General features: G+C 36.6%; 1 protein-coding gene and 1 long non-coding RNA gene across 3 annotated transcripts in view; one reads left to right on the forward strand and one right to left on the reverse strand.

The window, feature by feature from the left end:
* The first annotated feature begins 3,695 nt into the window (after nt 1-3,695).
* LOC135082619 (KH domain-containing, RNA-binding, signal transduction-associated protein 2-like) overlaps nt 3,696-27,652 on the forward strand; it is a 141,653-nt gene continuing 117,696 nt past the window's right edge. Inside the window, exons 1-2 of the mRNA XM_063977398.1 lie at nt 3,696-3,967; nt 5,655-5,830. Coding sequence (XP_063833468.1) covers nt 5,722-5,830 — 109 coding nt within the window. The 5' untranslated portion in view covers nt 3,696-3,967; nt 5,655-5,721. The remainder of the gene's footprint in view (nt 3,968-5,654; nt 5,831-27,652) is intronic.
* Nucleotides 24,047-25,142, reverse strand: LOC135082943 (uncharacterized). 2 transcript variants are annotated; one of them, XR_010259529.1, is made up of 2 exons: nt 25,070-25,142; nt 24,047-24,209 (listed from the first exon to the last, which is right to left on the reverse strand). It is a non-coding gene; the product is annotated as an uncharacterized LOC135082943 (long non-coding RNA). The 2 variants fall into 2 exon arrangements; XR_010259530.1 differs by lacking the exon at nt 25,070-25,142 and adding an exon at nt 24,296-25,054.

Consider the following 27,652-nt stretch of genomic DNA (forward strand, 5'->3'; position numbering starts at 1 on the left):
GGATTGATGGTGAAAACGTGCATCAGCCTACCTACACTTCCCACGCTGCGCTGGTCGGGGAATCGGGTTGAGGCCTAATGTTCGAACATTTCTCCTTTAAGTAATCACCTCTTACGGCATCCACGGGAAGAGTGTGGCCACCTCTACCATCAATCCTATCAACACTGCTGGTACCACAATTCTGATCAATCGTAGTCGGGTCAGTCGGTAGGAATCGGACTAAAGCCTGGTCCGTGAGCACGTAGAATTTTGTCCAATGACCCCAAGCTACCCATCCTTATCGCTCGCGCGTAATTATATTGCTGTCGCGACTGTGCGACGGGCGCCCGCAGTGAGTGTGCGAGCGCGACAGCAACATAATTACACGCGAGCGATAAGGATGGGTAGCTTGGGGTCATTGGACAATATTCTACGTGCTCACGGACCAGGCTTTACCTGAAGTTAATGCAAACTCCAACCATGTATTTTTGGCTCGCGAACATTGCTCGCGTATATTCGCAGACATTCGCCGCGCACTCGATCGCCGCGCCATCTTCCCTTGCGTCTAATAAAAGCTCCGTCATTCACAGTTCGATGTCCGTTCGTGACACCTAATGGCCGACAATAAAAAAGATTTCTCCCAAAACCTTTATTTCTATTGTCCGTTCCCACAAAAGTTTGGCAATAAATAAACGATAAAATTAATTTACGACACTATATCTATCTGCGAATAGTTAGAGTTACGACCTGCGACGGACAAACATACAAATAACTATATAAAACGGCTGCGGTCACCTTCACGGTTGTAAATTATACGAACAAGTTCGTTGAGAGGTGGAAAAGTTGTAAGTGAGAATGTTTTTTTCCGATTTGGTTCTGTATATCAATAAAATCAATCTCAACAAAACATTTTCATGAAAAATGTTGCCAAGACGATAATGGTATTGTGAATAAGTTATCAGTTCTTACTCTATGCGCCCGAGTTGGGACGTACTAGTACCAGTACAAGCACTAACTTAATAAATAAATATCCCTCAATCCCTGGACATTTCACACCACGCTTCTAGTCCCAAACTAAGCAAAGCTTGTACTATGGGTACTTAGACAACGGCTATAAACATACTTAAATACTTTTTTTGTAAATACATACACATATTATTATTATACATAGTAACACCCAGCCCCATCACACAATTTAAATAACGTAAAATTTTAGTAATTTATTATTTTAACTAATAAATTTCGATTTGACTCGTACAATAAAGATCTCCAAAACTATTTCACCTTCAGAGAAAGACAATAATAAACGTCAGAAGATGATCTACGCTTTAATAAAAAAAATAAGGAATAACCACACACCTGTCAACAAGCCAGCCGGGGTGACAGCACAAAGTGGTCTTTGTAGTGACATTTTGTTTAAAAAATATCATCTTTTGGCGTATGCTCTTTCCTAGGAATGTAATGGAAAAGTTGGCAATAACAATTAGATATTTTTTCTACACTCTTTTTATTTACTGTATTTTTTATATATTTTTTCTTAATTACTGATGTTAGCGAAACTAGTCAAATTTTTTTGTATCCATTTTAGGGGCTACATGATTAAATGAGGGCTATCGTTTTTATACTTAACAGTTGGCACCCCTGGCGATCGACAGGACCTTACTCTACAGTGGCGCCATCTTGATGAGTGCAAATGCGATAGTCCTCCTACCACTTTCGCCCTCACCAGTTGGTGCCAGTGTCTTCGCTACTAGCAAGTGACAGGACCTTACTCTACAGTGGCGCTAACTGGTGAGCGCTAAAACGATAGCCCTCATTGGTTGAATATTGCAACAATTTCAGTAAAAAGTGTTTGATGTAAAGGTAATAAGCTATGTTGGCTGCATAGCTTTTTGCCTTGGCTTGTCTGTTGGAGGAATAGATTACGATCTATCGAACTATAAAATATGTTTAGTAAACTAACGATAAAATTACACTCCTATCGTATAAAGAGACTTCAGAGCACATTTCGTTTGTTTAGAAATTATTTTAAGTCAATTAATATAATGTCAAAAAGTTTTTACTATAAAAATAATATTTTTTTTAGAAAACCAGCGCAAGCCCGTGACGTGACACAATTTAGATTCAGAAAAACTCGTCTAGTTACTGAGAATTCTCCATTAAAATGTGCTAAGTACTTTTGACAGTCATAACATTCTTGTTCAGTAAAAAGCTGTTAAAAAGTACCTACTCTTGACAGAACATAACATTCTTGCGCCCGTATTCACAAACGATGCTTGCTTAAGTGAAGCAGCAATACGAACGCACAGCGTTGAATAGAGTTCTGTGTTGATTGGTTCATGTGTCATCCTGTGCGTCCACGCGCACTGTGAGACTTCATAGTAATTTTTGTGAATACGGGTGTTGTTCATTAAAAATGTTGAAGTACTCTTGACAGAACATAACATTCTTGTCCATTGAAAACTGTTGTACTCTTGACAGAACATTAGTGCTAGGAATGTCACAAATTCCAGCCGAATTGCCGATTGCGAAACGTTCTGCACAAACGTTCCGGATAATAATAACTGAGTCGTCCGCCGTCGGAATATGATCTACGTACGATAATAAAAGAATTAGGGAAAATAACGACTTGGCTGAGAGCGGGATCCTTGCCAATATAGGCCTGGGGACAGGGTGCGTTGGAAACTTTTAATTGCATATCAATTTTCAATTAGAAGTTTATGTCGTATTGTTGTTTGTTATTTTCTTGGGATTAAGGAAAATGTAGATGTAGCAAAAATAAGCTGTATCGCATAATCGCATTAAATTTTAATCATATTTTGGAAGATTAGAGAAATGAATATGAAACTAAAGAAAATAATGGCTTTTGTTTACTAAAGTACTAGGTACTTCTCTTTAGAATTTGGGCCTAGGAAGAAATAAATCATTGAAGTAAGTACGTAACTAATTTTAAAATATTTATTGCACTGAGTTGTAAAAGAAAAAAAAACCAAAGGAACAGGTAAAACAACTTTCATCTAGGTACGTTTGTAAAATGCGCATCCACCAATAAACTCTTCGTACAATTTTATTACTTTGTCCCTACACCCTAGCGACATTTTTCCCTTTTTATTTTCCCCAAAAATCGTAATGATTACTTAATCGGTTTTTGTGGTAAACAAGAACATTATAACTTTTCTAAAAGACTTTCTTTGGTTCTTGCTGATTTTCTTTCATCCTCCAAGAAATATTGTTCTGACGTTTCATTTTTTATATTTACGACGAGATGAATCGTAAAAGAAATGTATGCCGCTACTTCAAAATCCTACTAATATTATAAATGCGAAAGTTTGGATGTCTGGATGGATGTTTGTTACTCTTTCACGCAAAAACTACTGAATGGATTTTGATGAAACTTTACAGTATTATTCTTTATAACCCAGAATAACATATAGGATATAATTTATGACGATCTGTGACAAACTAAATTTCACGCGGGTGAAGCCGCGGGCAAAAGCTAGTTAGATATAATTCGTAAATCATAATCTCGTTAGTATATTTTATGCGTGTGTTTTATTAACCAGTAGAGTTTATCGTTCTAACGACTGTCCTATAAATAGGATTTACCCGACAGTCGCCATTTCAGTTAAATTTATTATCTGTGCTCCCGGCCTATTCGGACATCTGTAAAAATAGTGGCCAAGGAACTAAACGCAGTCAGTATTGCACGGCGCGCAACGAAAACAACCGTTTTAATATTCGAACGCGGCGCGTCCATTCCCAATTTGAATATAGAACGCGTTTCGCAAATTAACGCGGGCTTTTTGAATATTCCTCGGATTGTGAAAGCGTTGACAGGAGTGCGGTGTTTTTTAAATTTCGAATTATCGAGTGTTGAAAGTGGCCAGTGCGACTAGTTCTTAGCCCAATTAAATAATAAAGGAGGTTTTTGTTTGTAGTTTCGTTTCATGATTTTTGGACAAAATTCGGCGGTTGGATTTTAGAAAAGGTTAGTGAAACGTCTGCTTGTTTATACAGGGTTGGCTTACAAAATAAGGGTGTCCAATGCCAGCGAATTCCGAACATTTGTGGTATGGAGACCCGCAAACCAGCTGACCTGCGCATTAGAGCCCCTAATCCACGGCCTAAATTCTAAAACCAAATGCGAGGGAAAAGGCGAAATTGGGCTGAATAATGTTATCTCCGAGTAGGTACACGATCGGTAAAAGGGTAAATCACGTATAAAATTTGTAAACGGGAATTTGTTTATGTAAAAATAGTGTGTCCGCTTAAAGTTCCCAAAAGCTTATTTATGAACATTATTTTGAATTTAAGTAGTTAATAAGCCAACCATCTTTTACTAAACTCATATTAACGAGCTTCAGTCAAAATGTAGTTTTAGGTCTACTAACGCTAAACAGAGTCAGTACCTGAGGCATGGGAGCAGCACGGGAGGGTGTTTTGAGACGTTAAACGTCATGGAGATTGTATACTCTGACACATCATAATATGTCAATGTCACCTCTGTGCCGCTCAGGTACTGACTGAGTTATACGCTAGATCTATAGTTATATTATTTGTTTTTTCACGGCAAGATTTCTAGGCAAACAATATTTTTTAACAGTTAGTTACGCCCTTCAACCACCCTGTATTAAAATGAATAATAAACACTAAAGAGCTTTCCCGTGTCCGTCATTTTTCTTCGGAGTTTATTGTAATTTAGAAGCGAACGTAAAATAAACAATCTTTCTTTAAGAAGGGTTCCAGTCTATCATCCACATAAATTTTTACGAGCGAAATTCAAAAGCCTTTTTCTATTTTTGCTTTTGAGATAAATAGGAATTAAATTTCCCTTGTTCCGGTTCAAAGTAACTTGAATATTAATACAGGGTGTGTGGGATAGGTTGGTTTAGCATTTTGAGTAAAAAATATGTAGTAGGTTTTCTTTTAAATAAATTATGCATACCTACCTACTCATTTTCGGGTTGTTTGGAAGAGATCGCTTCTTGGTGATAGACCGTCTAAGAACCAATGATGGATCGTTATTAAAAATTCTTAGCGAATAGAGTCGCTTCTCAAACTAAATTTTAAATAAATAACTTGAAAAAATCGAACTGCGCATGACGGGACTTGAACCCACGACCTTCCGGGCGACTGCTCTTCCAATTGAGCTACCAACTGGATGTTTGTTACTACTTACGCAAAAACTATGGAACGAGTTTGGGACTAGAAGCGCATGGTGTAAAATGTCCAAGGATATTTATTTATTTTATTTATTTAAAAAAAAAACACAGTATTCTTGGCTATACATCAGTATAAATTAAAGGCTATAATGTTAGGTGTGCCTAAATTTTGTGATTTTTTTTCTTTTTATTTTCGTATCTTGAATGGTATACAATAAAGTGTGTTCTATCTTAATTGGCCATTACAACTAAGACAAGTGTCAATTTAAGTAAGTCGGTCTTTTTGTCACGCGGGAAAAGCCGCGGGCAAAAACTTGTATAATAAAACACAAAAAAGTAGAACAATATTCATGCAAATTGATTGTAAAGCGCTACGATCGTCCTATTCCCGGAAAATTCAATTTAAATCAAGTCAAATTAAAATTCTCCCAGAACTGTTGCTTGATAAAAAATTCTTATAACTCACCAATAAAAATTGAAACAATATTTCTTATATTCATTTCTTCTTTCCAGGTACCAGTGAAGTGAAGTGTCAAATAACAAGTGTCAAAGTGATGTCAAAGTGACGTGTTGTGAGAACATGGAGCCGACCTTGCCGCTAGAGGTCGACGAGGAGGGCAGGCCTCCGCAGGGCTCCTCTACAGGCAGCGGGTCCTCCTCCGGGACGGGGTACTACGGTCATAAAAATGGTAAATACTTAGAAAATGAGACCTAGTATAGACCCTTGCGGTGCTCCTAATATAGCAGGATTGTTTTTCGCAATAAAACGAGATCAAAAGCAGAGTCAAAAGTAAATCTTTAATAATAACCGTTTTAAGAACATGAGGCCTAGTATCGATCCTTGCGTTACACCTATGTAATACAAAATCGAGTACTGTCCTCTCTCTCTCTATAAATAGATGTACCCATTTTTAGAGCAACCTTAGCGTCCAATGACGGACAGAAGTTTACCTATTCTACGTACCTTTACCTTTATTAAAATCTAAACTTTCCAAATATTGTATCCTTACTGGTATAACCTTTCTGTTGAAATTATATTCATATTGGAACTGTAGGTATTTTCTCATTCCATTACACAAACTCATTTACTTCGTCACATTCAATCTAATGCCTAACCACATTCTGAGTGCCAAATAATAACATGTCATTTTCCAAAGCAAGCATAATGACACTTCGCGAATGTCATAAAAACGATCAGATAGTGACTTGTAACTTTCGTACTTCGACAATTTACAGCTGAATTGCCTTCGTGCTGATGATATTTTACTTTGGGGATCAGTGTGGAAATCATGAAACGTAGACCTAATTATGACGTCAATTTTTTTTCTATAGTAAAACTTGAAAATATAAGTAAAACCAATAAATAAAGAAGTTACAGGGCCCTAAAGTTAGCATAACAAATATTTGGCGCCATTTGAACAGTGACTTCACACCACTCTATCGGCGTACAAACAGTGACTCACCCCCCTGGTCTAGTGCTATTGACAGACCCAATTTTTAAAAATCTAGTATTTTTTAATTTTCAGCCATGCTCAATTGTCTCATATTTTCTATTTTCTACGTAATTCAGTGTAGTTTTCCAAACTTTTTCATACGGAACCTTTTTCCTCCAAATATCCATAATCAGATTAATGTTTGTTTACCTCACGTTTGTGATTTGTGCTTGTAAACTACTATAATATCGGTTTGTATGGCCTCATGAATAGTTATGAGGTGGCGACAGAAATATGACTATTTGTTTTGGACTTCGTAGACTAGTATTAGAACGGAATAAATAACTTTTGTTTGGATCCATATTAACACAAAACGCACCTACGTTCATTGAATAAAAAAAAAAAACATTTATTATACATACAAGTCACACTGTGTCATATAAAGCAGTTTTAAAGAGTGTTATTTTGTAACTAACGACCTTAACAAACAGATATTTGAATTTTTAATACTGAAAAATGAAATTTTTAAAATGAAACAGAATTGACGATCCTATAAAGGTAGCAGGAAGGCGCTGGATGCAGGCCCTGCCAACCGGGCGATGTGGAAGTCATTGGGAGAGGCCTGTGTTTAAAAGTGGATGTCCTGTAGCTGAAATGCTGATGATGAAAATGAAACAGTCTGTTTTTATAAATTAATGTAAAAAAGAATTATTATCCACTCAGCTAGGTGACATACTATTGAAAATAAACTAAGGTACTATGTACCAAAAACCTCATAAATAAGGCATTACGTTACGTCAATACCCAGATCTAAATATTATGATGCTCTATCGAATCGACCACCAAATATTACGGAATTAGATAATCCTTCTACAGGTATGAAAAAAACACCGGAACGTTCTTCAAAAATTTTGTGAACTTTTTATATTAATAAGCCCCATTCAGCCATTATTTCAACGCCAATTCAACTTTCGACGGGTCCGAATATTGAAATCACTCGAAATTATAGCCGCAGTGTTCGTTCAGTCGAGAGCGATCGCGAACAGGTGCGTACGGTACATTAATCGCTTTGTGCGATCATCGGGGGTAGATAGATATTCTTTATAGACAATGGATTGATTGTCAGCCATTTTCCGTCTGGATAGGCCATTGTCTATGACAAAAGTGTGGGGATAAATTGGTTTTGAATAGCTTCTTTATCGAGTAATTAAGTTCAGTACTTCTTTAGGTTTAAGCATAGGTAATCGCGTACCTACTTAAGTAGTTTTAGCAATATTTTAGTTTTTTTTGATGAATGATAGATGATATTTTTTTCTGTAAAGATGAGGCACTTACATTTTTCATAGCAAAACAATTAGATCGGCCAATATATCGGATAAATCTACCAGTTTCGCTCGGCTTCGCTCTCATTTCGCTCGCTCCGCTCTCATTTCGCTCGCTCCGCTCTGGCTGCTTCGCGCCTATGTATTTACCTATGTTTGAACATTATTTCTGCGTACTATGTGCCGGAAAACGCAGCGTGGGACGTCCACCCACAAGGTGAACCGACGACCTGATAAAGGTTGCAGGAAGGCGCTGGATGCAGGCCGCTACCAACCGTGCGATGTGGAAGTCATTGAGGTTCAGCTGTGGACGTCCTGTGGCTGAAATTATGATGATGATGACGAACATTATTTGCATGAAAATTGCCTGTTGTACTTTATCTTACATGAGTCTTTTTTCATTTTTCGTGTCTTAGGGCTGATTTTTCAATCGTCAGTTATCTTTTATCTGCAGAATAAACTTGTCATTTTGACATATTTCTCATACTGAAACTGTCATGTGCCAAACTTATTCTTCAGTTAAAAGTTATCCGATGATTGAAAAATCAGCCCTTAGGTGTAACTATAATCTGTAACATATTAAATTTTATCTTGTCTTTCAGGATTTTGATACGCTTGAAATTTAAATCTTAGGTAGGTATATTTTTTCATACGACATGCTTGACATCGGCCGGTATGACACCTTCAGGATTCTCTCTCATTTTATTTTTGCTAAATTTTCAAATTGAGAAGACAACTTTAAATAATAGACAGGCTGTGAAATGATATACGAGGCACGGTAATAATATCATACAGTATTGTAACTTCATATAAACAGACGAAACGAGAACTTTCTTTCGAAATTCAAATCTCGGTATGCGCTCGGTATGCAAAAGTCGGGGGTGTCGCGAATGTGCCGAATGGACGTCGGTGGCCAAGTTGTGGGCCAAGTGTTAAAAATGACAAAACTGATTGAATTTGAATGACCGTCATTTACGGTCAAATTGGTCAAAAACTAGTCAAATTGTCATTTTCAGTCAGTTTGATTTGAAATGAAAATTATATTGTATTAAACCAGCTTTTTTTTTGCCCACGACTTCGCCCGCCCGAAATTAAAGTAACAGATCATTATGATTATTAAAGTTTCAAAATGATTTAAGTAGTTTTTACTAAATTAAATCTACTAATCACATTTTTAACCTATTCCATTCACAAAGTATTTTGTTTGTCTAACTAAATAAAAAATACAATTACAAAACTAGATATAAATTTTAAGTAGGCAGATGTAATCAAACTGGGTACTGTAGGTGGGCAGCCCTATCGCATGTTGTCATACTGTGACATACCGCGCGACTGTTGACATTTATTTCAAAAATATGGCCGAGTTCGAATACTGTATAGATAGTATTACCGTGTACGAGGCTTACCACGATAGAATGAGAAATATATCGATAGTGGAAGTATCAATTAATGTAAGGGACATTTTGGCCAAAATGAGTTATATATACCAACGCATTCAGAATTTTCGGCTCTATCGATTGGTATACTTGAAATGTTGATATCTTTAAAAAAATGTCCCTTACCTTAAACATTTTTAGTCGTCTGAATACGACTTTTGGGGAAACAAATGATTTAAAGGACGTAAATTCCTTTTAATAATACAATTCAGCCCTTACCCTAAACTGTTGGTTTTAACTTTTGAACTCATTGAACCTTACTTCATTTAAAACTTTTTGATTTATTATAATTAGGCCCTTACGTTAATATGCATATAGGATATCAATTACTTTTTTTGGTGGTGATATGCATTTAATGCCTCCCACTCCTACTACACTTATGAACACTAAGTTGTCTTGTTTCTATCTTTTTTCTGTTCATTTTTACGCAGTTGGGTATTTGACCGAGGGGCTGAAGGCTCTTCTGAAGCTGTTCAATTCCGTCATCCTCGAAGGAAAAACGCCTACGGTATGGCACAGAAGTGTGGTGACACTCTTCTTCAAAAAAGGCGACAAAACCTTGTTGAAGAATTATAGACCCATCTCACTTCCGAGCCATGTCTACAAGCTGTTTTCGAGAGTCATTACGAATCGTCTCGCTCGTAAGCTCGATGACTTCAAGCCTCTCAATCTCTTAATCGCTTTAGTACACCACATACATACGCCACGGCAGATTATACAGAAGACCGAGGAGTATAGTCAGTCACTTTGCCTGGCGTTTGTGGACTATGAGAAAGCTTCGATCGAGACCTGGGCAGTACCTACTACAGTTTCTCCAACGGTGTCAAATTGACTACCTATATCGATACATCGACATGTTGAAAGGCTTGTACGAAAACGCCACAATGTCGTTCCGTCTCCAGGATCAAGACTCGAAACCAGTTGCAGCAGCAGACAGGGGGAACTGAAAACTCCGAAACTGTTTCTGGACTGGAACGGATTCGGCATAAATATCAACGGTGAGTAAATAACCCACCTTCGATTCGCAAACGATATCATAACCATGGCTGAGACCGTGGAAGATCTAGGCACAATGCACAATGGCCTGAGTGGAGCCTCTCAACAAGGGGGTCTTAAAATGAAACATGGACAAGACAAAATCATGTCAAATGTCCGTGTTGCACCCACTCCTCTAAAGGTTGGATACTCTACACTCGGCAGTTGTTGACACTTATATATACCTAGTACAAACAGTCCAGTTAGGCTGGTTATAGTGTCACGCGGACCGTCCAGTGCGGATCCGCTTCACACAGCCGATCTGTAAACTTCGAGGAAGCGTTTTAGAGTAATGCGGTCCGCTGGAATCGCTCGCTCTCTATCAGTTCATACAGATTGGCTGTGCGGAGCGATCCGCACTGACGGTCTGCGTGACACTAAAACCAGCCTTAGGTAGGTCTAACTTCGAGGAAGAGGTCAATCGTCGAATCCAACTCGGCTGGCAACGTTCAGGAAGCTTCGTGATATTCTCACGTCTGAAATATCGCACTGTCTCAAGACAAAAGTCTTTGATAACTTATGGATCTGAGACGTGGTCGCTTACTGTGGGCCTCATAAGAAGACTCAAGGTCAAAGGCGATGGAGCGTGCTATGCTCGTAGTGATTGAACCAGAAATGACGTGATCCGCAGGAGAACCAAAGTGACTGACATAGTCCGCAGAATCGCTAAAATCAAGTGGCAGTGGATGGAGCTCGTAGCTTGCAAAGCTGATGGCCGCTGGGGCAGAAAAATTCTTGAGTGGCGACCACGAGCTGGAAGACGTAATGTGCTGCAGACCCCCACTAGGTCGACCGACGATCTGGTGAAGGTTGTAGGAGGTGTCTGGATGCGGGCGGCGCAGGACCGGTTGTTGTGGAAATCCTTGGGGGAAGACCTTTGTCCAGCAGTGGACGTCATTCGGCTAAAATGAACGAACGATGATTGAAAAAAAAAAACCTAACTGCGTAAAAATGAACAGAAAAAGATAGAAACAAGACAACTTGTTCACAAATGAAGACGTAGGCATCATCAGTGACTAAATGTTTTGTTGGTGATGTGTATTTGATGCCTCCAACTGCATTTGTGAACACTAAGTTGTCTTGTTTCTATCTCTTCTCTTCGTTTTGTTAATGAATACTCGAATGCAACCTCTACTTACATCAGGTTTCAATGTTAAAATTGTCAAGTTACAATAAAATTACTGTCGTGTTTATTCTTAAATGTACCTTACAACATACATGACATTCCATACTGTGAAATTTCAACATTGTAAGGTACAGTCAAGCTCGTTTTTTTAATGTAAGGGACATGCTATCTTTTAAACTACCCATTTTTCGAAAATTTGGCGTTTATATTATGAAAGAACAGAAAATTCTAAGAAACTTTGCCATAGAAACTATTTAAATCGTAACATCACATAAAAAGATATTGAGGTATAAAGAAAAAAAAAATCGTTTTTTGGCTCTCCTGAAAAGTCGTGTTTTGTCCCTTACAGTAATTGATATTTCCACTATCGATATGTCAAAATGACAAGTTTAATCATCAGTTAAAAGTTATCTGACGATTGAAAAAACAGCCCTAAGTTTCAGATAAGTTTAATCACACTTTGAAACAAAACTGAATTGCGAAAAGCGAGAGGAAAAAATGTGCCGCAAAACATATTCTTTAATGAGACCGATTTTTGTTTAATTTACGTGATTTGATTGGGTTTATGTAAAGTTAAGTTACCTCACGACGACCTCATAAAGGTAGCAGAAAGGCGCTGGTGGCGCCGCCACCAACCGGCCATTGTGAAAATCATTGGGGGAGGCCTAATATCTTCAGCAGTGGACGTCCTATGGCTGAAATGATTATGATGATGAATGTTAAGTTACGATTGTTCTGTTTAACTTTTCTAGTATCTATATTCACTAGAAGTGTTAGCCAAAACGTCACATTTCCCAAACTACCCGCGGGCCGCGGTCGAGCGCTCGCCACACGGCTGCGGTCGCGCTGAAATGCGCTCGCCGCAAACGTGCGTGCTGGTGCGAGAATGGTTTTTGGTGTCATCGGGAACACTGCGAATTCCATTTTGCTGTATTATTGTGAAAGTACAATTATCTAGTAGTAAATTACGCAAATAAAACAGAAAGAAGAATAATTAAGTAAGGGCGCCTTCAAATTAGAGATGTGAGGAAGCACTGCAATGGCGCCACTGTACCTAACTAGTTTTCATACAATTTCTATAAGCGCAATTGCAGCACTACGTAAGTGACACAGTGATAAAGAGGTGCTGCTGTTGCGCTTCTAGACATTGTATGAAAACTAGTAGTAGCGCGACAAACACACCTTATTTTGAAGGCGCCCTTAGAGACAATCTCACGCATCGCCGTGACAGTGACAACTGACCATTTTATTGTAAACTAGTATTTTATTCAATATAAATATTGTAAACCATATTATTTTGATATTTTATTAATTTGCTCTTATTGCTACTGGGGACACGCCTTTACTTTTTGTCGCAATCACAACTACGCAGCAGTTGTGAGTTACGGAATAATCTACAACTAGATTTAGATTTTAAATCAGATAGGGTCGTGCTCCTCCTCCTGCAATGAAGACTAAATCACCAGATGATGATGATTTTAAATCGCTGTTCCAATATCCGCTACCTCCTTGCTTGTTTGTCACCTGTCATCCGCTTTGCACTAGGCTCTAGTGACGATAGGGAAGTCGATCCTGTACTTCAAACTCATCCTATGTTCTTCTAATTAATTTCGTTGCGGGTGCAATGACAGTTAAACTTTCTCCCGAGACAAACTTGACCTTCAATATTATTGGCGGCCAAGCTGTAGATCCTGGCTACACAGGAGTTGCAGCGGTGGGAACGAGAGGTGGGAATAGTCCCGTGCTGTAGATCCTGGCTACACAGGAGTTGCAGCAGTGGGAACGAGAGTTGGGAATAGTCCCGTGCTGTAGATCCTGGCTGCACAGGAGTTGCAGTAGTAGGAACGAGAGGTGGGAATAGTCCCGTACCCGCTACCACACGGATAAGTCTTCTGGGGTCAACATAATTATCTGGCACCAGAAGATAATAAGTGCCTCTCATTCACCATTTTTGTTGTTGTATACAGCCCACTGAAATGCTGCCGCGAGTTATTGTTCTAACTTGGACATTCGTCTGCAACTCCAGCTTCGAGTGGACCCTCAGTCAAATGGAGGAGGTCCAGTTGATTAGGTGTACTACGCTAAGGCGTGGCCCTTTATAAGATACTAGCGGCCGCCCGCGACTTCGTACGCGTGGATCGGACGCGTTCATCTATCTTACGCGGTTTAGATTTTTTCATACAAATGTTTTTTCTCGCTAACTCCCGTTTCCGTGGGAATTTTGCAATATCCTGTTGTAACTAAGCTTTAAGTTTACTAAGGTACCTGCTTGTTAAATTTCAAGCGTCTAACTTAAGTGGTTTAGAACAAATGATTTTTCCTGGTAATTCCCGTTCCCGTGGGAATTTCGAGAATTCCTTTCTTAGTGCACCTCTACGGTACCTAAGCTACGTCCCTTCCAAATTTCAATTGCCTACGTTTAGCCGTTTAGGCTGTGCGTTGATATGTCAGTGAGTCAGTCAGTTTCTCCTTTTATATATTTAGATCCGCTACCACTGAGGAGTCGCCTCTATCCTTTGTCGCCACCGCAATCACGCGTCTACAACTACGTGCCGTGAATTATCGATGTCGAACTTCTTACGCTTCCAATAACTCCAACTATTAATAAGCTTTTTGGTAGAGCTTTGAAAAAATAACCCGGTGACTGGTGACATGTTTCTTAAGTGTGGAAGTAATGTTTACGCCAAAATAATTTCAGTGTGTCATTGAAAGGAGTCATTTGGTCATTAAGGAAATCATTGAGAAAGGCCTATGTTCAGCAGTGTACGTCTTATAGCTGAATTGATGATGATGATAATTGAAAGAATGTCTTTGTCTTTTAATTGTAAAGCCATTTTAGTTTTTAATGCTCGGCGGCAAAAGAGAGGTGTTTAACGACCGGTCCTGCGCTGCCCGCATCCAGGCTCATCCCACGACCTTCACCAAATCGTCCGTCCACCTAGTGGAAGGCTTGCCCACGCTACGTCTTCCGGCCCGCGGTTGCCACTCGAGAACTTGTCTGCCCCCGCCATCGTCTCTACGAGCTATGTGCCTACTTCAGTACTATTTTGAAAATACCTTTGATTGACTTCTAAGGTCAGTATGTAACAGCAACGCTATAAATGATTCAAGAGATCGTTGCTCCCTTCCTTTAGAAATTCAAGACAGCGGTCTGAACAACTGTTACTGTCCAGTCTATCCGATTTGGATTGATTAAAAGGCAGGCCGGTGCGATTGACCTACTTGTGGTCACAGCCAAAATAGAACAACCTGTGCAAATTTTCTTGATTCAAGGTTGCATCTTATCGCCTCAAACCCTTGCTTACCCAACCCATCTGGTCAGTGTGGGGAATGTAGGCCCAACCCTCAACTTGCCTCTGGTTAATTAGAGAGGATCGTGCTCCTGCAGTAAAGGAGACTAAATTACCTGATCTGGTGCAAACCACTGCCTATTGTAGATAACTTTTCAGAAATCAACCATCATCATCACCATTATCAGGATCAGGAGGACATTTCTTTAGTTTCCACCGCAGGGGCAAAGTCCTTTCCAATTTACCAGAAGACCATTAAGCATTTGGCCTACACTCCCCTTCCCCACGCTGGGCTAGGTTGGGATATAGGATATAATATGTATGCATACTTACCTAAAGAATAAGAAAAAGTAAGAAAGAATCATATGCGGCTGGACATTTATTTTGAAACAAACACAATAATGTCAGTGGTTTCTCATGACATGCGTATGATAGATTGATGATAATAACCTGGCTGGTTTGCTCAGACTATGGCGGTCAATAGTCGCACGGGGTTGCGGGCAATACGAATACTTAATGTAGAGGCGATTTACGCGGTGTTGTACTGTACCTACCCTACTATAATAAATAGTAAAGGGAAAAGTGGTTATTTCAAACTAAATTGTTTTTTTTTTAAAGAAGTTGGATATTTGATTCATCTTCAAGCAAGCAGCATTCGCTAAGAAACAATTTTACGAAACTCCACCCCTAAGGGGGTAAAACTACGGGATCCACGCGTACGAAGTCGTAGATAATATAAGTTGAAATATTTAATGAAAAATTACTAAGTAAGTAAGTAGGCTAGGTAAAAAACTTTTTGACCAAAATTGTAAGTTGGGATAAAAAATCTCATCAAAAACATCTTTTTTTTTGCGTCACCCAAATCACCACACACTTCCACAACTAATTAAGAGACTCAATTAAAAATGAAGGAATCCCCGTAATGGCTTTGTTACTTCGCCATAATTATTTTTCGATGTTCGTCCAAACTTCGTAATTGCTTCGTCGGATATTTTCACGGTGAAGCGACTTCGTTTACGGATTTTTCGGATCCTTTTACAGGAAAATATCGAATGTAACGACCGTAATGAGAGTTGTTTATGTTGTTATGATTTTTTTAGTTTGTTTTTGTATGATGCGGCCAAGATAAAATTTCTTAAATTGTTAAAATATATGGTTTGTAAAATGAGCGCCAAATAAAATCTTTTCCAACTTCTTTCTGTGAATTACTAGCTTCACACAAAAATTTTCAAGATTATAAAAACCTACTTATCTTCCATTACGTCAAACTGTGGTATCATTTGTTGTAATAAAGGCTTTTCTAAAAAAAAAGTAAAGTCTGGCTGAATATACCCATGTCACTATGGGGTGTCAACAGTGGCGGCGTAAGGCGTGGGCGACGTGGGCCACCGCCTACGGCCTCGCGGAACAAGGGGCCTCGCGCATCAAATTTTAAAAAAAAATGTATACAAGGTGGAGATGACAATATCACAATACGACAATAAATGCAAACATTGACTATTAACCGATTGAGTCCCAGACGGCATTAATTAATGTCATATAACAATTGAATATCTATTGTGTCTAGATTCGCGGAGCTTGAAGAATTAAATATAAATTCTTGATAGCTAAACAATGTAGTTAAAAATAAAAATATATTTTTTTCCAAACAAATTCAGTCATAATCAGACAAATTCGGTCAACAACACGGTTTTAAGTGACGAACATTATTCTTTGGCGCAATATTCTTTTAAAAATAATCACTGAATCAAGAAATCAGAAACTGTCAATGAATAGACCATTGACCCGTTTTTTTTTATTATTTCATAAAATCCGTCTTCAGGTCGCCACAGAACAAGGCCTCGCGAAATCTGTCTTGCCCACATCAAATTTAGGTCTTGCCCCGCCACTGGGTGTCAATGTCAATTCTATTTATTTGATAGATTGCTAGTAGTAGCGTGGGCAGGCCTCCTACTAGGTGGACCGACGATCTGGTAAAGGTCGCGGGAAAAACCTGGATGCGGGCAGCGCAGGACCGTTCATTGTAGAAAACCTTGGGGGAGGCCTTTATCCAGCAACTGACGTCATTAGGCTGAAACGAACGAACAATAGAATGCTTAGTTTTAAAAAACCTTTGTGTATTTTTGTTGAAAATTAAAATTAGTCGCTTTTAAGTTTTATCAGTCTCAAAAACCACCTGATCCAAAATAACATCTGTTACCTACAAGTGCACAAAATGCTACAGTTTATTTTACAGCTTGAAGCGCCATCTTTACAAATGAAACCGTATTTATTCCTGACTTTTCCGCAGAATATTTAAATGAAAACAGATGTTCCACCACTTTTGCATCAAAATCAAAGAAAGAGTAAGTGCCTACTTACATTTCTAATGCAAATGATGGCCGCCTGGCTTTGGTCGGGCTTCAAAACGATCAAGCACTTATTAACATAACCTAACGTAGATGAAAAGATGTTCTCTGTATTGTATACAATTATTTGACAGGTGTTTTTCTAAAATCTATTTATTTATCTCTATCAAATCTTAAATTTAATAACTAAGTGTCCCTTTTGGCAATATGTTTTTGTAAATACTAAATAATTTTTTACTCCAATGTCGCTAATTTGTAAAGCAACAACTCACATTACAGAATTATTAAAACATCTGGTTCACACTTGAACTTTAAAAAAAAAAAAAAAAAAAACTTATTAAACTCCAATATTTAAGTTAAGTACATTCTTCCATATTACAGAATAAACACATTCAGAAAAAGTACCTTTCATACTCATTTCTGCAATTGGATAGAGACAAAATGATGTTAAAAAACTCTAGACGTTGCTTTTAAAATTCTCATAATGGTTCGTTATTGGGCATAGTACGTTTTAAACCATTTTTCTCACGCATCTGTTAATTTGTAAAACATAATTATTACAATATTGTAAATATCGATCAACTTAGATTCGATTTCACGATAGCTTGAACTCAATTGATGTCCTACTTTACGAGTATGTAATCGAATAAACTAAATGCAACTTAATCGAACAGATACTTATCTAAAGACTACTTTATAAAACATCGTTGCTTTTTCTAGAGTCTATTACTTCAATATTGAGCAAACAATTTACTAACTAATTATCTCTGACACAAAGTTTGCCTTATGTACTAGTACTAGCACATCAAATTCAAATAGTTTATTCAGTACATAGGCCCTTTCCGGGGCACTTATACACGTCCCAAATATAGCCCTACTACCACTTCGGGACAACATTTGGGCTGGTGCTGAGAAGAAGTGGTGGAAGAAACTCAGACACCTTTGCCAGTCAGCCAATCAAGTACCCACTAGGTGGACTGACGATCTGGTGAAGGTCGCGAGATGTACCTGTAAGGGTAGGGCATGTTATGGAAATCATTGGGGGAGACCTTTGTATCATGTCGATGATATCAATGTAAGCATCGTGGTATCTTAAATTTGTTTTAATGCGTGTTATTTTGCAACAACAATGTATAGTTTGACGAGTAGACTGTATTTAAATAAATAAAGTGACATTTATAATAAACGCCAGAGCAAATTAGTTATCTCTTGCATAATACTGACACGCTGTAATTCGCCAATTAGCGCGTGCTATTCAAGTGACGTCATCACACGGGTGAGTGCAGCGTCACAGCTATAATATAAAAGCAAGTCCACAAGAAAATTCTCTGATAGTATTTCAAGTAAGTGTTAAGTGATAAAAATTCAAATCTGAACTTTTCAGGGGGTTTATTCTATTACCTACTTTACTTTACTGATATTATAAAGAGGAAAGATTTGATTGTTTGTTTGCTTGTATTGAATAGGCTCCGAAACTACTCTTTCACCATTATAATCCTACAGTTTTTCTGACAAACATAGGCATTTTTTGTTAAATTTTTTTTTTTTTTTGTTAAATACTTATATGAAGTGTTCACTTTGATACCAATTCAGTGCCTCAGGCCTGGCTGATCAATTTTATCTGTGTCATTATGCAAATAATGCTCCAAATAATTCAATGCATGGGTTAATTTCGACGACACTAATGTCCGGGACTCGAATCCGCGTTAATCAACGCTGGTATATCGAGCACTCTATAATACGTGTTCGTTAACATAATAAGTATGTAGGATATGCAGCCACCGTAATTTGAACTTTAACCCCTTGTCTTAAGGTTCGAAATAGAATATTTGGACTTGTTGGTGGAATGCGCCCGATTAAATGGATTACCGTAAAATGAAGTATCTGTCAATTGCGAATATCAAAACACTCGGATAAAATAGATACGAGATAATTGAGTTACGATAGCGATAAAATATATCGGTGAGTTAAATTTTATGTGCAATGAAACTGGGAAACATGAACTATGAATTGCGTCAGTTCAACTAATATTTTAAATGTGAAAGTCTGTGTTGATGCAGAATGGATGTTTGTTACTCTTTTACTTTTACTGAACCGATTTAGATGAAGTTTGGTATAAAGATAGGAGACAACTTTAATTACTAAATTAACACTAAATAAAGTACATTTATTTGACTCATTTAGATGAAGTGCTTCAGAGAGTACAAAATAGTTTCATTATTATTTTTGCATACAAAATTAAAATCAAAAATCTCATCAATTTTTTTTTTATTTTGTATATCTATAATTTTTTTGTATGTCCTATACTCATAAATTTTGAGTAGACATCATAACTAAATTGGTTCCAAACGACTTGTACTATAATCCTTTGCAAAGCTTCATTACAATGACTACTTGATGCTCGCATCGCGTCGCGTTGCCCCGATTGTCCTTCACATAGGACATCGTTGCCAACGTGATACAGGCTATATTAATTAAAATATAATGTTTCCGTCGAACTGGCCCTACAGCCGGCTACTGACCTCTTTATGAATAAACGAGCAGCTGTCAACGGCCGAAAACTCAAGCACTGATGAATAAATTAAGGACCGGATTAGAAATACGGGCGTTTTCCGGGAAATTGGAGGGGCGGAGTAGGTAACTCTATTTTTTTAGGGTAAAAGTAGAGTGTAATTAGTCCTTTAATTTTTAATAAATAATATTTTTAAAAACAAAATATGGCTTGATAATAATAGAGTTGGATTGCTCAATATTGATTAGAGGTCCTGAGTTCGATTTCTAGATGAGACATGCAAAATCTACTTAATATTATAGTGAGTTTAAGAATAAGAAAAACTTTTTTTGTCTCAAAAAGAAAAAAATAAAAAACAGAACAAAGGGACTTAAAAATATACACGCATGTTTCTTAGTATTGATGGATATTTGTAGTAACAAACATTTGTAGAGCAGTAAGTAGCTCTTTCACGCAAAAACTACCGAAGGATTTTGATGAAAGTTATCAATATCATTGTTCATACATCAGAATAAGTTAATAATACTTATAAGCTAATAGATATTTCTACGAAATACTAAGTTTTCATCATCATCATCATCATTTCAGCCATAAGACGTCCACTGCTGAACATAGGCCTCCCCCAATGCTTTCCACGTTGATCGATTGGTAGCGGCCTGCGTCCAGCGCTTGCCTGCTACCTTTACGATGTCGTCGGTTCACCTTGTAGGTAACTAAGTTTTACACCGGTGAAACCGCGGGAAAAAGCTAGTTATCTACACTAATATTATAAAGAGGAAAACTTTGTTTGTTTGTTTGGTTGTAATGAATAGGCTCAAAAACTACTGGACCGTTTTTAAAAATTCTTTCACCATTCGAAAGCTACACTATCCACGAGTAACATAGGCTAAATTTTAATTTGGAAAAAAATAGGATTCCGTAAAATATGTAGATAATGTAGTCCACGCGCGCGAAGCCGCAGGCGGAAAGCTAGTTCACTATAAAATTCACAACGTGTCATTAAACATCAGCTACAAAGTAAAAGGTCTCATATTTGGGACAGTCTTCACAGTTGTCCCACTAGAGCAGCCATGAAAACCACAATAATACGTAAATAACAGAAAATTAACTGTCTCGTGTCATGGTAGTGAAGTACAGACAAGTACAATTAATAGATACCACAAAAACAAATATAAATAAAATTGGTTAAGTACCTACTTGGCAGTTAAAAAAAAAAGCCAGCATCTTGGCATTATAACTACTCAGATGCTACGACACCATGCTGATCTTTGAAGGCTACCAACTGGGCGATGTGGTAATAATTGGAGGAGATCTATGTTCAGCAGTGAACGTCCTGTAGCTGAAATAATGATGATGACTTTTGAAATTAATAACTAGTAAGTCCACCGAATTAGCAAAAAAGTGACACCATAAGCTTGTCGTTGCCATAGAAAGTGCATAAAAAAGTATATCAATGAGCTAGTGTTGACTACCACATATTTTTGTCTAACCTTTCTTTGACTCTTTACTCTTTAGTGTAATAATGTTCTAGCTTAGATCTTCCACTGTATGATCCTAAAATCTCTTAAATGCTGTCTTAGCCTAGGCGCAGACGATCGATTTTTCGTCGGCCGATAGTTTAGTCGGGCAGTTGATCAGTATGGGCATGTATGGAAGTGCGCACATTACACCAATTTGATTTGGCCGATTCTTTATACAATTTTTAATCGGGCACAACTATCGGCCAACTAAAAATCGGTGGTCTGCGCCTCGTCTTAAAAACTATACTTTTCGACGTCTATGTTCTACATGGTCTGCGCTGTAAAACCATAGGTTTATGCACCATCTGGCCTATTATTGTTCAGCCCATTATAGCGCAGGTTTATGGCGGTCCCATGGGCAGGAATAAATAACAGAATGGTGTATGTATGATAATATTTAGTACACTGTCTTTCTCTTTATAATAGGTCAGTGTTTCTCAATCTTGGGTTCACGGGGAGTTTTTATCATGGGTGCTGCGGATCCGCATTGGTTAATTAATTTTGTATAGGATTCAAGTCCACAATTATTATAGAGTACTTTCAATCTGTGTCTCGAATTGTGAAAAAGTTATCAAAATCAAATTCAAACATTTATTACATAATTTAAAATCTCATGTAGAGCTTCTTAACTCTACTTACCTCAAAATTATGTGCCATATGTGTGACCTTGTGTTTGGGATGGCTCATCTTGGCGATAATAGACATTTTAATAGTTTCACAAATGAAATAAAATAACAAACAACAAACCAAGATTTTTTCAGATAAAGCTATGTAGGATTTTGTTTAGACAAAATTTTCTCCGATAACTTCAAGGCCCGTATTAAAATCATGAGAGTAGGTACACTTAGACTGAGTCGCACCACCTAACTTTAACAGTAACTATGACGATAACCGGTGGTTTTTGTATGGAGTTTGACAGATTTTTGACGTTTGTCAAAGTTAAAGTAAGATGGTGCAACCCAACCTTACAGACTAGAATCAAGTTTGTGCTCTGTTTTGTAATAATTAACGTTTAAATTAGTATAGCTATAGATTGACAAGTGTCCACAAGTGTCAAGCCCTGACCCAAGCGTAGCAGACCTCACAGAATCTGCAATTATAATACATTTAAATTAAACCCATCTGAAAACAATTTAGAGTGCCCTTCGTCTGTATTTATTCACTTTGTTTTTTTGCAAAGACAGACACAAAGGTTATTTCGTAGTTGAGGTGAGAATAATAATATTAATGTTCCTTTCTACAATGTCTTTAATTTGCTTAAAATAACTTGTGAAAATTACTAAATATTGATACGAACCCGACTGGCTAAGTAATATTATTATAACAAATTGAATCATTAAAATACCACGAAAACTAACCATGCTTTATGTTTTAACGACTGTCAAAGTTTTCCATCATTATCAGACCATTTATTACCATCTGCAGAAGCACGACCCTTTCTATTTTACCATAAACAAATAGAGAATTTGACCTTTTTCCACTTTACCATAGACAAACGGAAAATTTGAACTAAGTGTATTATCTATGCTCGTCAGACAGTTTGGCTAACTTTTAGATCTCCCAGGTATCTGGCGAACTTCGTACCGTCTATGTTCATCAGAAAATGTTGGATTCCAATGGTGAAAGATTTTTTTCAAATCGGTCCAGTAGTTTTGGAGCCTATTCAATACGAACAAACAACCAACTTTCCTCTTTAAAATATTAGTTAGTGTAGATTTTACCTCAAAAAACCATGAAATCATGTAAATCTACTACTGAACTCAACCCATCATTTTGGTACAGCGAAAAATCAAAAACAACTTTTGATTGACTCGCGCCATGAAGGGTGCAGTCAGCCAGCAAATTGTTCGGCGTCCTTCATCACCGCACAATACTGTATGGAAGGCAAATATTTGTATGACTTCATGAATTATTCGTTGTATGAGGGTTTTTGCACATTCAGAAATAATGGGTCAATATGGATGAATGTATACTTTATGTAGGTACATTGTTATGGAGCCAAAGTTTAATCAACATAATTTGATTGTGTAAAATTTTTTTGGTTGCCCCTGGCATATTTATTTCCCATAGAATTGCAAAACATCACAGCATGGACAACCCAAGTAACACGCAATCTGTATATTCACTGAAGTTAAGATTGATTTACGTTTTAAAGTCAGACTATCACTTTAAATCAGTTTTGACTTAGTTTAAATGCTTTTGAGTAGAATGCGGTAAAATTTACAATGCATGAAGCTATTATATGGTCTAAAAAAATTAAGTTAATTGGCTTATAATCATACTAAAACATTAATTACTTTTAATATACAGCACCTTTAACAGCATTTACACTAACACAAAGGTTAAAACCGTATATTAGTAAATAAGAAAACCTAATGCATTAAATAATCGTTGTCGAAATATTCTATAGTGCATTCAGATATATTAACACATTTTACAGATTGAACGCATTTTTATGATCTTTTCTTATGCTTATTTACTGCTCAGCATTAGCCAAACATTTACTAAAGTTTTAGCTCTGTTATCTTCTTATTTTATTGTTACTGTAAAGCTTTTAGCACTATTTAGATAAATAAAAAAAATATTTTATTACTTTAGGTCATAATTTGGCCATAAAACCACGAGCCGTATGATTATATTCATTTGTGCGTTAGTAGGTCCTGTATATTCATTAGAAAATTTATGTCGAACGTGTCACGTTATTGACATGAATAAACAGTGGAAAAAGACTTAAGGCCGGGTTGCACCAACTTACTTTAACAAACGTCAAAAATCTGTCAAACCCCATACAAAAAACATCGGTTATCGTCATAGTTACGGTCAAAGTTAGGTGGTGCAACTCAGCCTAAGAGAACAGGTGGAGTAAAGAGAAAGATAAAGACGGAATATTCAAACTTTATATTTGGTTTAAGAAATGCAAAACGTGTTCCAAAAAATGATACACCTCATACACAAAATACAGTACAATCGGTTGTTGTGTGAGTCAAGAAGTTCCGTAGAACATTCCTTCATCCCTTTCGGTCGTTTGCACTATTTTAAAAGGCATCTGAAAAAAAAAACAAATAAGCTTATTTATGACTTAATAGAGAAGTAGTTACCTGAAAACTAAATAATTACCCGTATAACGCATACCCTTAAAAAACGACTACAGCAACACTACTAACTAGTTACAAAAAGTTCCTTTAAATTATTACTATTACAATGAGCGAAAAATAAGATAGGTAGCTATATCGTGTTTCATTACAAATTACATTTGTAGTGATAATGATTTTATACTTAACACTTGTCAAACTAGGTACCTACCTAATTGGAGACAGATAAAATTGAAAGACGTGGAGTAGGGGATCATGACGTGATTAAAGGATTCTAAATTATTGTTTCGGTACCCTGATTAACACTAAAGCAATCCATTTTTATGACGTTTAAACCTAATGAACATTATAACATACCTAAAAAGTGTTACAGTAATGCTAAAGATATCACTTAGATATTTTATATGTAGGTTGAATGACTTAACCATTTTCTTTTTACTATAATAAGACTGACAACATTAAAAGACACTAGTTGAAAGTTTAAAACATTAATATTATCTGACGCCATTTGCTTTCTGTTTTCTCTAACATAGAAAATAAAATTATAATACACATATGCATGAAATACTACTTATTATCCTTTTCTTACAAGCGGAGTATCGATAGAAGCAATTTTATAAGTTAAAATTAATCAAATCGTTAAAAAAATCACAAAAAGTGTCATATGTCGATTCTAAATTTGTCCCTATTTTATTAAAAAAAGGATTTCTGTGAGGGCGCGTGAATTATAAACCACAAACATATATATATTTTCACATAAGACTAATACTCCCAGCTCATTTTCATTCTTGAAACAAAAAAAAATTATACTTACCTTATGATAAATTATTTTAAACAAAGACATTAAAACATCTCCTCACAACACCATTGCACTGCAATACTCTAAACGAGAAATAATCAAACGGACAATAAAATGCGATAAGTTTTTTCGAATACTTTCAAACAAACAAAATAAAACGTTCAGCCTTAGAATAAAACGTAACTTTGGCATTGTAATTCTGAAAGCTGTTTCAAAGCTGTACTAACATCTAATAAAATGCTTTTTACATTAGAATATGCTGTCTAACAACTTTACTAATGTCTGTCTTCAATAACATTATAAGCGCTGGTTAGCAGCACTAATAATATTTAATAATGCTCAAAGCCGTATTATTTGGGGCCCAAATTGCGCTTACAAGACACTTATAGACTTTTATACGGCTGATATAGTGCTACATATGCTGCTCATATACTGCTCTGCACGTAGGTTCATGCTGTTGTACGCTTCTTATAATTGTGTTTTGTGTTACTTGGGAAGTTTCTAATCTTGAAAATATAAGTAAAACTAATAATAATTGTAAAAGAATCATGAAAATATCTCTACAAATATAAAAGTTACAGGGCCCTAAATATAATGTTTTCAACATCACGAAACTTCTCCATTGCAACAACTATAAGTACACATTCTAAATGGAGCAAAAACTGTTATATTTTTAATAATTAATCTAATGATATCATCAATTATTATTGTAATATTAACTTAAAAGTTGTTAAACTCGTCTGACCGCTCCTCAAAACGTTCAAGCCTTTGAAATATTTCAATTAAAATTAATTACACTGCCATTTTAGTCCGTAATTACGTTATCAAGGTGACATTTGTCTTCGCGACAAAGTGAGGGTAGTAAAATAATGGATTGGCGATAAATCTGAAAGGATGCTCATGATCCTTTGATCGATGCCTAATTAATATTTTATGAGAGGATCGAATTAATCAGAGATTTTGTGGTCAATGTGAATTTTAGAGTTGTTACAAAGCACATTCCCTATGTCTTTAATCTGTATGAAATATATAAAAGCGAAAAGTCACTGACTGACTCACTCACTCATCACGAAATCTCAGAAACTACAAGTGCTAGGTGTCTCAAATTTTGCGTTTTCCTTTTAGAACGTAGGTGCTCACTAAGACGGGATTTTGAAAAATTCATCCCCTATGGGGTAAAACGGGATTAACGCGTACGAAGTCGCAGGCGGCCACTAAAGCCTGGTCCGTGAGCACGTAGAATTTTGTCCAATGACCCCAAGCTATCCATCCTTATCGCTCGCGCGTAATTATATTGCTGTCGCGACTGTGCGACGGGCGCCCGCAGTGAGTGTGCGAGTGTTGGGGTCATTGGACAAAATTCTACGTGCTCACGGACCAGGCTTTAGTATAATAAATAACTTTCTTGTTACACCAATGTGTACTTAGGTAGAGACTGCTTTATTTTTCTTTATGAAACTCTCTCTGATCTCTGTATGAAATAGAACTCCTTTTAAAATACATACCAAGTATTTTTGTTTTCTTAATACAAACTTATTCCTTCGCATAAACTTTTTAGTATCAGCGAAACCCTATGACTTCTGAGTTTTCGTATCCGAAGCTTTCTTCAAACTTTTGGTAGGTATCTCTAAGCTAAGACAAACGGTACCGTGCGAGTTCATAAGCTTCATAATTTAGAATTTTAAAAAGAAACCTCAGTTTTAGAGATATTTTCTTAAACTTTTGAAGTTTTGGAAACTTTCGTTTGGTTTCTTTTACTGGAGTTTCTGTTTTTGTTTCGAACAATCTTATCTTTGGTTTTAGTAGTTTTGTTCTTTTAAAATAAAGTTATTTTTTAAATACAAATCTAAATGTTTTTGGAGACTGTTCATATTTATCTAAATGTTTTTGTTAATATTTACTCGACATTACAAATGCAAGCGATGAAAAGGGCAGAAAGAAGTCTTCTATGTGCTACTGATACGTTCATATAAAAAAAATATTTAAAAGAAAAACTTCTTCAGTTTTAATAAAATTGAATCCAGTGTAATACCTACCTATATACCTAAACCTATTCTTGTCAGATAATTCATAATTTTCACGTTAACCTTGAAAACTAGACGCGTAGTAAATATTTATCTTTAGGTATGGCACCGACATCAAACGAATAAAGAAGTGGTACTTAAATAGATATCCTTTGATATCTGATATACACCACGTTTTAGTTTCTATTAACTAAGCTAAATGGGAAAATGATTATTGATGAAATATTCATTGCTTTTTCACCCGGTCTTTTAAAACAAATGAATTAGGAAACTATCGTTTGTTCGTTCATTGCAGCCAAATGACGTCCACAGCTGGACAAAGGTCTCCCCAAGGATTTCACTCTACTGCCACTATAAAAATATTAATAATCCTCTTAAAAAATTACTGTTAATAACAATAAGGTTAGAAAGAAAGAAATGCATTATTTTTCGATATTAACTATTAAAAGACATAGACTACACCAATATGTAAAAGAGCTTTTCAAAAGCCTACGAGTACTTGCAAAATAAATTAATTTGATTACATCTCACCAGATTGGCTCCTTTTAATTCCGAATTTATTACACAACACTGA

Source organism: Ostrinia nubilalis, chromosome 22 (genome assembly GCF_963855985.1).
Source record: "Ostrinia nubilalis chromosome 22, ilOstNubi1.1, whole genome shotgun sequence".
In the NCBI taxonomy this organism is placed as follows: domain Eukaryota; kingdom Metazoa; phylum Arthropoda; class Insecta; order Lepidoptera; family Crambidae; genus Ostrinia; species Ostrinia nubilalis.